At 36.7% G+C, this 12,786-nt stretch overlaps 1 protein-coding gene across 1 annotated transcript in view; it reads left to right on the top strand.

Moving 5' to 3' along the window:
• Window positions 1-12,187, top strand: part of arap2 (ArfGAP with RhoGAP domain, ankyrin repeat and PH domain 2) — a 122,164-nt gene extending 109,977 nt beyond the window's left edge. The window contains exons 28-33 of the mRNA XM_056258923.1: window positions 39-175; window positions 1,516-1,598; window positions 4,602-4,637; window positions 4,879-4,942; window positions 10,593-10,715; window positions 11,006-12,187. Of these exons, the coding sequence (XP_056114898.1) occupies window positions 39-175; window positions 1,516-1,598; window positions 4,602-4,637; window positions 4,879-4,942; window positions 10,593-10,715; window positions 11,006-11,335 (773 nt within the window). The 3' untranslated portion in view covers window positions 11,336-12,187. The remainder of the gene's footprint in view (window positions 1-38; window positions 176-1,515; window positions 1,599-4,601; window positions 4,638-4,878; window positions 4,943-10,592; window positions 10,716-11,005) is intronic.
• Window positions 12,188-12,786: the final 599 nt, after the last annotated feature.

The following is a 12,786-nucleotide window of genomic DNA, read 5'->3' as shown; positions in this document are numbered from 1 at the left end:
CAATATGTTTTCTGTGTGTTCTTCTGTGTTTGTGACAGATAAACTGAAAGATTTCATTAAAGGAGAGCAACTCAAATTCAAAGATGGTTCCTCCAAACTGCTATTGGGGAATAAGTTTCAGGACCGATACCTGGTTCTACAAGACAAAAAACTGCTGTTATACAAGGACATAAAAGTATGTCTCTTACATTTTCACTTTTAATTCCAAGTCTCTTTCTTTTAACAAATCAATTGTTCTGTAGGGTCTTTTAAGTATCTCTGCTCATGGTAATATTTTAATATCTCCATCCCCACTGTTCATCAGGATCAACCTCTACACAGTATTGCGCCTCGCCAGCAGTCCGTCAGCAGTTGCCAGTTTACCAAATTAGATTTTCCAGCATGGCATTTTATATTATCTCTGTTTGTTTTCTTAGCATGCATTTACAGATGAAATAGTAATTAAAAAACACAGCGGATGTGAAATTACCTGCTTTGGGCCAATCGCAGGGGCCCACTTGTAATAAGCGTGGAAGAAGAAAAAAAGGAAACAAATAGACCCATAATGGCTATTTTCATTTAGAATTAAAGTAATGTGGGATGTATACCCCCTGAAATGAGTACAGTGATGTAAACAACTGCAGTCTGTTAGGTTTTTCTTCTCCTCATACTTACTTTATTCACTCCGTGCGCATGCCGATCTGCTCTTCCTCGGGGGCACATGCTCCGTGAGCTAAGACACAGTCTCCTAAAGAGTGCAATATGTGTTAATAACTGATATTTGAGCAAAGTGTGAGGACGTGTGTGTGTGTGTGTGTGTGTGAGTGAGACCGGGAGGGAAGGCGGAGAGGCGAAGACACTCTGAATGAAGGCTGTTCTTTCTTTAATTAGTGTAATTTCTGGCTGCTGCAGAATATTCAGCTAATTATCAAGTGAAGAAGGTGGGAATTGGCTGTGAAGCAGAAATTTAATTGATATTCTGATGCCTTTGTTTTCTGTTTCTTGCAAGTTAGGATCCTCGGTTAGATCTCATTTTGCCGTCGTTGATGTGCTCGCCTATGCCGCTCGTGTTTTGCAGTGCATTACATACGAAGTACATCCCTTCCAGGCAACAACAACAGCGTTGTCGGCGCATGCTAGTTTACACAGTGCCCTTGGGCTCCCAACAGCTGTAAACAGGAAATTGCCGTTTTTCCCCTTTTGATTCAAGTGAATGAGCTGGGGGAAATAAAGCAGTTTTTTTCTTTCACTCCACTTTTCTGCAAACAGCATTTTAACCAGTTTTAGTACCTGGTGACTGTTTAGAAAGGTTTCGAACAGATATATTGCATTATTAGGTAGCACTTTAACCCTAACCCTATAGTAAGGACATGTAGTTAATTAATTAATATTACTCAGTACTTAAATGTGTTATTACACTGTAACAAGGACATCTCAAAAGTGTAACCCATTATTACATACATAATATGTGTAGATACAGCATTATTTAAAATTAAAGCTCTGTTGATTTTGAAACATGTGCCATTGTTTCCACAGAGTACCAAGCCAGAAAGAGAGGCTTCATTAAAGTCAATTAAATGTTACTTGGGGCTACGAAGGAAGTTGAAACCAACAAGCAGGTAAATGGTCTCAAGTATTTATCTAGTGCTATACCACACAAAAAAAGCAGTTATTCTCTTTTTACATTTAGCAAAAATGTTACCTAATTGCATCTTGCTCAAGTTCATTTAGCAAACTGGTGCCTTTTGTAACAAAGTTTCCAAACCCTCTTTATAATCCTTATTTTAATCCACGTAGAGCCCACAAACTATTTTACGAAACAAGTTATTCAAAATTAGTGCTGCCACTTTGAAAGACGAGACATATTAATATTCCTACATGTGTAATTAAGATCGATTCATAAATGTTCTGACATTAACTCTAGGTTCATGTTTAAATGAGCTCCTAGTTCAGTCTTTATCTTGTGTGCCAAACACGCAGAGCAGCTTGGTTTAGTGCCAAATCCCCCCCTCAGAAACAAGACTATCACAGTCAATCCGAAAGCAGATTTATATCTCACAATTACAAAATTCATTAAACGTAATTTAGCAAATACACTGTACTGTGTTTTTCTCTCTCCTACTGGGGAAATTGTTAACTGTGGATTTGTTTCATTTCAGTAATGTTGCGTTTTTGTAATTTATGGCTGTTGTGTAATTTATGAGTGCGCTGAAGTCTTTGTTGCTAATGATCATTTATTCATAATTTTCCTTGTGAATGTATCCACGGCATGATTTTTACAATAGCATTTTATCCCAAATGACTTCCAATCTGTTCTCGCATGTTATTTGTTACATTGAGGTATCGGCATGCAAACTATTTAGCTTTTTTCAGTCTGAGGGTGTTTCTTCAACTATAGCACTTTTGTTCCTGTGGACTTTAAAAAAATAAACTCTCTTAGGCCTTGTCCACACTAAGGGGCCGTTCACACAGAACGCGTCTTTGCATCTAAGTGAGAGACACAGCACTCAGGAATGGTTTAAAAAAACACAGCTCCGAAAATACGTGAAAATGCGCTTTTGATACGTGATGCAATAACGGAAATAACAGGAATAGATAGCTACAGCAGAATATAAAACGTGTTCTGTGTGAACGGCTCCTAATACGTTTTTGTTTTTAAGGGCCTTTCATCCACACTGAGACAAAGATGAAGCCGTTTGAAAATGTTCTCACTAGCGGATACATTTTAAAACTCTGTTTTCGCGTGTAGACTGTGAAAAGGTTTTTGAAAACGATGACACATTTAGTCATGTGACGCATATTGTACCCATAGATCTCTATGGTTATACCGGCATTGTTGTGCCTGCTATGAACTTTCATAGTGTTGCTAAACAGAAATGTTCTACATGAATCTTCATATTACATTCCTGCAAAGATGACTGAAAATGTACTCGTAATTTCAGTCCTGTGGCAAAACTTGATGACAGTTGTGTTTTAGACCATATGATTTTGAGTGTGACCTGGACACAACAGTGAGTGGTGAGATATTTCGCTAATAAAATGACGCCAAAAGGATAGCGTAAGAACTTTATTATGTCTGGTCTCTCTGTATCATCTTGTGAGCTTTTATTACGTTTCACGCATGCATAGTAAGGTGATTTAAGCATTTCAAGCATTTCAGTGTGGATGAGCAACTTTTGGAAAACCCTAGTTTTGAAAAGAAAATGCTGTTTTCAAATGTATCCGTATAAATGTAGAAGTAGCCTTAAAACACATCTTCACACAACAGTGGACATACATGCATCACAGGAACCATCATGAATATTCCTACCACAGTGTCTCATGCAGGTAAATAACCCAAGATAACATGGGCATTAATTACAAATTTCTTTCCCAGAAATTCCTAACTCGTGGTAAAGAATTTGTTGCCACTATTTAGCTAAATTAAAAGGAGGGAACAAATTAATACAACCAAAACAAATTAATAATATGTGGCCATGAATTAAAAACTTGTGGGAACGAATAATTAATCCAACGTGGCCACGATTTACCTAAACCAAGGGAATTAATCAAAGGTTGACACGATTTAACTAAAATAAATTAATATGTGGCCACAAATTAAGTTGTGGGAGCGAATTCTTAATTTGTTTTGTTCATACATTGAATTTTTTGTACTCTATGCGCACAGCTGGGTAATATATATATATTTTTTACACTTATGTTACAATTATTGTACAGCTTGATTGGAAACCAAATAACGTGATTTGCACATATCACATGGAATTTTTGTTCATCTCTGAATTTTTTTCTCTCTTTATTTTGTTGACAAATCTCATGTTTCATAATATATCTCAAGCAAGCTCTTCACAGACAATGTTGTCTCATTGGTACACAGACACACTAACTTTTGATGAAACTTTAATAGAAGCAGAAGTGTTTATTGTTGTGGAAATTAAGTGAAAACAGAAGACAGGAGTAATAATTTATATAAATCATTTGCACATAATAAATATTGATATGATTTGGTTATTTCATTCTTTCTTGAGAGAATCCGTTTTAAATGTATGTTTATACTGGATTTTCAGAGTAAACTAATAAAATCAACACATAAAAGAAATTTGAAAAGTAGCAAAAAGGAAAAAAAAGTTTAAATGTTTTTTAAATGTATTTATTATTATTCAAAAAGCACCAGGGACAAAGTGTCAGAAGTTGAAGAAACACATTATGTGTGGAAACTTTTGTGGAAATAACAGCTTTTTTTTCCAGCCACAATCTAAAATGCTGTGTGTGAGGTCAGAAAAGATTTTGAACCATTTAGACCATGTACCATGAATTAAATAAATTAACGAGAAGTAGGTCAGCAAAAAAGTTACATCTGTAAGAGAGTAAAGTATAACAGGGCATGTAGCATTGATATAAATCTCTTACACAAGCAAAATAGGTCATCGTTTCTATTATGCTTGTCTGCTGGCTGCGAAAGTTAAGCTGAATTTAATGTTATCTTAGCACTTTAGAGGTTTTCGAGAGGTCAGACTTTGGTACCATCAGGAAAAAGCTGAATATAGTTGATGTGGAGAACCTGAATGAAATGCTGTGAAACTAATGCGATACTTTTTGTTGTTTTTCTGACAAATTTTCAACAGTTGGGGATTTACTGTTTATACTGAAAAGCAGCAGTGGTAAGTGCAATTAACTCTGTTCCTAATTGCTCATTCAATCACACGCTTCAGCACTGTTTTTAAGAAAAACATTTAGCTGGAACTGGATAATACCTCCCCTTTTTAATATACCAGCCTGAAACGTACTAAGGTTTTGTACAACTTAGTACTTGAAGTACAGAACTGCATGACTGAATTTCAAATAGGACACTTAAGTGCTTCAGTGTTCTGACTGTATGCATTTTCATCCTCCCTGAAAAAGGTATTTCTGCTGTAAAGGGAATGATTCTCAGCAGGACTGGGTCACCTCCATTATCAGAGTGAAGGTGAGCTTTCTTCTTTCTAAGTGCTGATAATGTGCAGTTAACATTGTTAAAAAATGGGCACGTTAAGAGGTTTTCTAATGCAATTTTTAGATGTACTATTCCACATCTGGAAATGCTTCATTTTAGCAACCAAAAATGAGGCATTTCTTCCTTCATAAAGTACCATGATATTACCTTTCCCTTTTATTCCTTTTTTTTTTGGACATATAATGTATTCTGCAAAGCACCTTGGAGTACCATAAATACCATTGTACATGAATATGGTTTACATGGTATTAGCATCTGGTGCTATCACTGCACTATATACACTCACCTAAAGGATTATTAGGAACACCTGTTCAATTTCTCATTAATGCGATTATCTAATCAACCAATCACATGGCAGTTGCTTCAATGCATTTAGCGGTGTGGTCCTGGTCAAGACAATCTCCTGAACTCCAAACTGAATGTCAGAATGGGAAAGAAAGGTGATTTAAGCAATTTTGAGCGTGGCATGGTTGTTGGTGCCAGACGGGCCGGTCTGAGTATTTCACAATCTGCTCAGTTACTGGGATTTTCACGCACAACCATTTCTAGGGTTTACAAATAATGGTGTGAAAAGGGAAAAACATCCAGTATGCGGCAGTCCTGTGGGCGAAAATGCCTTGTTGATGCTAGAGGTCAGAGGAGAATGGGCCGACTGATTCAAGCTGATAGAAGAGCAACTTTGACTGAAATAACCACTCGTTACAACCGAGGTATGCAGCAAAGCATTTGTGAAGCCACAACACGCACAACCTTGAGGCGGATGGGCTACAACAGCAGAAGACCCCACCGGGTACCACTCATGTCCACTACAAATAGGAAAAAGAGGCTACAATTTGCAAGAACTCACCAAAATTGGACAGTTGAAGACTGGAAAAATGTTGCCTGGTCTGATGAGTCTCGATTTCTGTTGAGACATTCAGATGGTAGAGTCAGAATTTGGCGTAAACAGAATGAGAACATGGATCCATCATGCCTTGTTTAAATGCCACGGCCTACCTGAGCATTGTTTCTGACCATGTCCATCCCTTTATGGCCACCATGTACCCATCCTCTGATGGCTACTTCCAACAGGATAATGCACCATGTCACAAAGCTCGAATCATTTCAAATTGGTTTCTTGAACATGACAATGAGTTCACTGTGCTAAAATGGCCCCCACAGTCACCAGATCTCAACCCAATAGAGCATCTTTGGGATGTGGTGGAACGGGAGCTTCCTTTCACATGGATGTGCATCCCACAAATCTCCATCAACTGCGAGATGCTATCCTATCAATATGGACCAACATGTCTAAAGAATGCTTTCAGCACCCTGTTGAATCAATGCCACGTAGAATTAAGGCAGTTCTGAAGGCGAAAGGGGGTCAAACACAGTATTAGTATGGTGTTCCTAATAATCCTTTAGGTGAGTGTGTGTGTATATATATATATATATATATATTTATGTGTATATATATATGTGCATATGTATGTGTGTATATATATATATATATATGTATCTATGTATGTGTGTGTGTGTGTGTACGTATATATATCTATATATATACACACACATATATATATGTGTGTGTGTGTGTATATATATATATATATATATATATATATATATGTGTGTGTGTGTGTGTGTGTGTTCTTGCAGATAATAAAATGTTAATTAAAAAAAGTACTTAAAGAGAGAACTTTGTGCACTTCGTAATAATGTCAAATTAAAAGTTTTATTTTAAAGTACATTTTAAATCTTTGTTTTAATAATCTTTTTGTTGTGCTTTAAACAGTCCACTTATTGTTTACTTATTGTATCAAGTGTGGAATACATTATTATAATTTAAACAGTAATGTGATATTCAATATTAAATTCAAAGTTAATATATTTTTAAATGAACAAAATTGCAACTTCATCGTTACAAATGTGTGATGACAAATATATCTGAATACAATACAGCCATGTTTCAATATAAATTGCAATAAGGTCAATTTAGTTTTCCATTAATGCCTGTCAATACATTTCGCAGTAAAACCATATTTCAGAAACAATATAAGTAATTATGAAATTACATATACAGATGTACATAAGTGGGTCAAAGAACACTATTATATTAAGCTAATTGTGTTTAATATAAACGTGTCTGGAAACATTACATTATTTTGCACTTAAGTAATGTGTAATATTTCCATAATAAGTACTCTTTTTTTTATTTTTTATAATGCTGCATTTCCTTTTTCCAGAGAAAGTTATAAGAAAACTAGCCTTGAGAATTGAGGGAATGTTTTCAAGGTTATCCTCCATGAGTATAAATCACATTATCCGGAAAGGTCTTTTAGCTGAAATAAGGTCATGCAGACTGCCACAATAACACTGGTTCCAGCAGACTCCTCTTTAGACAAGCTGGGCACTAGTACACGCTGAGGGCCTGACTCAGCTGATTCAGTATTAATAACTTAAACCAAAGGCAAGAGATGGCAGAGGAGTAGATGATTTAGCCATTGTTTAGATCTCTCCTTCAATCCGCTAACCCTCTCAGATTTTTCCTGCACCTCTCTTCGGTTCCTAATGCCTCATCCTTATCTACTTCCTACAGGTTCACTATTTTCATTGTTGAGGTTTATTCTTGCTTTTGTGGTTTTGAACTGATACGAGGGAGGAAAATAAAGCACTTCAGTTCTTAATTTTTTTTTTTCCTATTCCGGGGAGGTGGGGCGCAGAGAGGTTTTCTCGAGTTTTTTCCCCCCCCAGGCGGTAGAGTAAATGAGGAGTTGAGGGCATGTACCATAATTCACTGTACATATTGTTGTGTCTCATTATTACATGTGCTAAAAGTGGTCGTGGAGTCCATGCAGGTAGATTAATTGAGACTCTGTGCTCTGAGACTCTTGTAACCTCTCGCTGCTTCCATTTCACCCAGCGTTCTGCTTGGCATGGTTTCCATAGAAACTGGAGAGCAGTGCTGGGTAGGTAAAGGAACAGGCAGATGAGACCTTCTGCTGCTAAAATGAGAATGTACTGTAGACGTGAAGAACAACTCAAAGGCCATAAAGTCACAGTGGAAAAGTATGAGCTGTCTCAGCGAGTGTTAAGCTCAGGAATAGGTCTAGAATGTTCTAGCACATTTGTGTTCCTACATCACTAAGGTCAGAAAGTTAGTGTTAGTTAGAGCTGCTTGAGAATATATGGAAGTTTTTTGTCTTTGTCTTGCCTGAGACTTAAAGCTTAATAGTAAGGTATACGTTTTCTGTCTGAAACCCTTTTTTTTTACCCTAAGTTCCCACTGTCATGGAAAATATCGAAACATCAGGCAAAATTTGGATTTATAGGCCTAGAAATGTCATGCAAATGAATAAAATCCTCTAGTAATTTCTATAACTTGGAAGACAGTACTATAATGATTTTCCTCATATATTGTTGAGTCTGTTTTACTAAATAGTTTCATTCTAATGTCACTAATATTTTCATACTAAATTATCTATTTGCATACTTGCACACTGTGATTGGCTTTTCGTTGCATTCTCAGCTGACAACTTATACTACCGTTAAAAAGTCTGGGTATTTTGAAAGTAGTCTTGTATGTTCAGCAAGGCTGCATTTTTTTTTTAATCAACAAATTTGAAATATTATTGCAATTTAAAGTAACTGTTTTCTATGTTAATATTTTATAAAATATAATTTAGTCCTGTGATGGCAAAGCTGAATTTTCAGCATCATTTCTCCAGTCTTCAGTGTCACATGATCCTTCAGAAATCATTCTAATATGCTGATTTTATGAAGAAACATTTCTTATTATTTTAACAGTTATTATATATAACAGTGGTGCTGGTATAGATTTTTGTGGAAACAGTGATCAAAAAACATTTTCAGGATTCTTGGATAAATAGAAAGTTCAAAGGAACAGCGTTTATTTAAAAATTGACATCTTTTATGTCTTTACTGTCATTTTTGATCAATTAAATGTAATCAAAAGAAAAAAATGACTGGCCCCAATCTTTTGGTAGGTTATGACAAGTTTATATACTTTTAGTGTTTTGCGACACTAATAGATTGCAAATCTATTTTTCATTTTAGTTATGCTCACCTGTAAAATATTTGATGGACCCTTTTCACATACTGTGGTGATTTGTTTCCACAGTTGTCAACATCAAGTTTTTCATATACTGTATATATATATATATATATATATATATATATATATATATATATATATATATTTATTTATATTTATTTATCACGCTACACTTTGTGTTATATTACCTCGGCAGTGAATTGCAAAAAATTAATTAACACTGCTGCGTGAGTGTTTCTAATACAATGGCTGGGAGTGATGGCAGATTTCTCATCATTCTCTGGTCTGACTGCTGTAATCATTCTCTCGATTTTTTTGATACTCTTTTGGAAAGTCGTGGAAACATTATTATGGATTTTTCTTTTTCTTTTCTAGTGGAGCAAATGGGAAAACGAAGAGTATATTTGCTGTTGACTCCCATTCACCACTAGCCTAGAAATCTAGACGCACCCTAGCGGCAGCAAAAATCATTTCGCTGCCAGTGTGGTCTAGCAACTCTCCATAGACGTTTTAGCTGGAAAAACCAAAAACTGGTCAGGCCAATCACATCGTGTATAGAGTTGGTGGGCGGGCTTAACACAATGACGGCAGAGTTGCGACGGTCAGAGCAAGCTCGGACATATTCGGTTTGAAGTCATTCATCCTCGGATGCGGCGCCGCGCGCGCTGTTACAAAAAAGCTGTGGCGAAACGATCAACTTGTCATTTTTGCCGCACTCGTGCGGACGCGTCGAGTATAGAGGCTTTATTTACTCCGTGTCAGCGCGCGCTCTGATCGGTACAGGACCTCCGAATCATCTCCAGCACTCCGAAGCACCACTACTCCGCCTCCGTTTCCCTCGTAAGCTGATATTAGTATTTAAACATTCTCTATGATATTATTATTTTAATGACAAAAAATGTTTTAATGACTCTTTCTCTCACACACACACACACACACATACTGTCTCTTTCTCTCTCACACATAGGCTAGTTATAAACTCTTTAGACTTTTAATGATTAGTGTTTTATTTTTAAAGTTTGTGGGTCGTGTAAAAAACAAAAAAAATCCCTTATTTTGGGGATGGATTCCTGGAAATCTCCCTTATTTTCAATGTTCAATGTTGACAGCTATGGACTGGATACGGTAAAAGTTTAATATATCAACTTGCTCCGCTGACTACGTCCCCTTCTTCGTTCCTCTGATTGGTTGTAGCGCTATCCAATTGCGTGCTGAGAGAATTTGAAAGACAACCGTTTATCCCGCCCATCAAATTGAGCCCTGTCAATGATGAGTTCCCAGACCTAACATCTTGATGTAGGTCTAGCATGCCAGGCTAATTCACCACTATATAAGTTTACCCAACTATGATGACTTCCGCTTCTGAGAAGCCCGGAAATGTGAAAAGGGTCCATTGGCTGGAAATTGCTCTTTCTATTCCCTTTAGCTCAAACTGTAGAGCATGGCGCTAGCATTGAGCCGAAATCATGGGTTCAATTCCTGCTTAAACTGATCAAATGTAATCCTTGAATCCAATATCGATTTGGATGAAAGCATCTGCCAAATGCATAAATGTAAATGTACTTGCAGCATGAAGGTGACTTATGGCCTAAAGACCTAAAGCAGAGTGCATCATTACCTTATAACCTGAGCAGAGGGAGAACATCCACTTACAGCCCTGCACAGACCAGCACAGCCAAACACCAGAGAGAGGTCAGCATTAAACCTGCTCTACACTCACACAAATGTCATCAGTGCTTAACAAACCTTTTCATTTAAAGTTGCTTAATGCATTCCTTGCTTCAGTGAACATTTCTAAAGGCCAGCACAGTTAGCAGTAATCAGACCTGATCTCCATCTTTGTTGACAGTTAAACCTTATCCATATCGTCTTGTCCACAAAATGGTTGTTCAAGTCTATTCCCTGCATACAAAACAGCATACAAAACAGCTTTTGACTCATTTATAACCACGAATATTCATGTGCTTTCTGCTCTTCTGCAGGTTAAAGGGAAGTCAGCCCTCACTACAAGTATACAAGGTTCAAATACACAAAACCAAATGACCACAGATGAGGGCAACCAACCAGACTCGAGGCATAAATTGACAAGCGGTGAAGGAACTCCATGTGTCTCCAGGCATGAAATGGTGATTGATGACACACTCCAGTCTCAGCGAAGAGCATCACTTCAACAAGACACCAGCGCTCTCACCCAGCTATCACAGAGGAAAGCCTCATTGCCCAGCAGAGGTGTGCAGTTGCCTCAAAACCTCATTATGGAACTAAGTACTGTTCTCAACAAAACAGGACGTTCTCTGAACAAAGACAATTAAGAGGGACAGAAAGACAGGAGTCTTGTCCATTGCACTTTCCTTGTGCATGAGAAAAATAAAACAGCAGAGTTACATCTCAGCAAGGAAGTTGGACTCTTTGGATCAAGTATTTAACATAATAATTAAAATATTGGATGTAAAGACTTTTTCGTGCACAACTACAACTGCTCTCAATAAGTCACATTAAGTCATATTCCTTTAATTCAGAACAATGTAATTCAGTATTATTGGACTTTTTTGATTGCTTTAGGCTTTGCATTGAAACATGCATTTCCCCTTTTCATTTTCACATCTGTTTTTACTGTGTGTCAGATTCACTTCATTGCCATTCATAAATCCTCTTCCGTGGCCTCATGGGATAGTAAAGCGTCCATCGAATGCGCACTTCAGAATCTTGGTGGGAGTAATAGGTCATGCGGGTACTTTTCACCTACTGTTTTTCTAATACTATGAATTCAAACATACTACTCTGTTGGCATACAGTTTTTTTGCATTCTACCGGTATAAAGTAGGGAAGTATTCAATTTTGGATGCAGCGATGGAGGTTGTAGATGATATTGGAGCATCATTGTCTAGTAGTGTCTTTTTCAACCTCAGCTAGAACCCGCATGACCTATTACTTCTGAAGTGCGCATTCAATGGGCGCTTTGCTATCCAATGAGGCCACGGGAGAGGATTTATGAATGGCAGTGAAGTGAATCTGACACTGGTAGGTCACATGACAGTAACAACATGGCGAATTTCATTCATACTACCCATATCCATACTATATAGAACACTTTTTTGTTTTACGTTCGCAAAGTTCAAATTCAAATGCATTACCTTGTTGAGATGTGAGGAATGGTAACTTTTTGGAAAAAGAGGTAGTTTTAAGTCGGCATGGTATGAAAATAGCATATATTTATTTTCTTTTGACCTCGTACTTGAACTCGATATTCCGGTAATATTACAGTCTTCTCTCTGGTAAAGTAAAGTCCAGACCTCCCACAACTCAAAATCCAATCAACAACCGATGGATCGAACCAAGACCCTGTCATGCCTTTTGTTCTTTGTCAATGATGTGCATCACAATACGGAAGAAAGGATCTATCACTACTGCTGTTCTATCGCACCTTTAATGAATCTAGGTTAATGTTCATTTGTACATATTTTAACATATTTTTACCATTAATTTATTATTATCAAACATTAAATAACAATGAACAATTGTAAGTTTATGAATCTACTCTAATCTAGATTATTTAATGATAGGACATGGTAACTAATGCATTAACTAATTTTAACAAATGAGTTAATTTTACGTATTTAATTTGAAGTCATTTTAGTTCAGTTCAACTAGTTTTAGTTCAATTTGGATCATTTCAGTACTCCAAGATCTACCAAGCTTGTTTGGTTTTTGTTTTTTTGTCTCAAGAGAATTGTGTGTCCTTTCATAGTCGGATACAAAAATA

This window comes from Rhinichthys klamathensis, unplaced genomic scaffold (assembly GCF_029890125.1).
Source record: "Rhinichthys klamathensis goyatoka isolate OS25496 unplaced genomic scaffold, OSU_Roscu_1.1 h1tg000161l_1, whole genome shotgun sequence".
In the NCBI taxonomy this organism is placed as follows: Eukaryota; Metazoa; Chordata; class Actinopteri; order Cypriniformes; family Leuciscidae; genus Rhinichthys; species Rhinichthys klamathensis.
The sequence above is the reverse complement of the archived record's forward strand: the minus strand, read 5'-3'. Positions and strand labels throughout refer to the sequence as shown.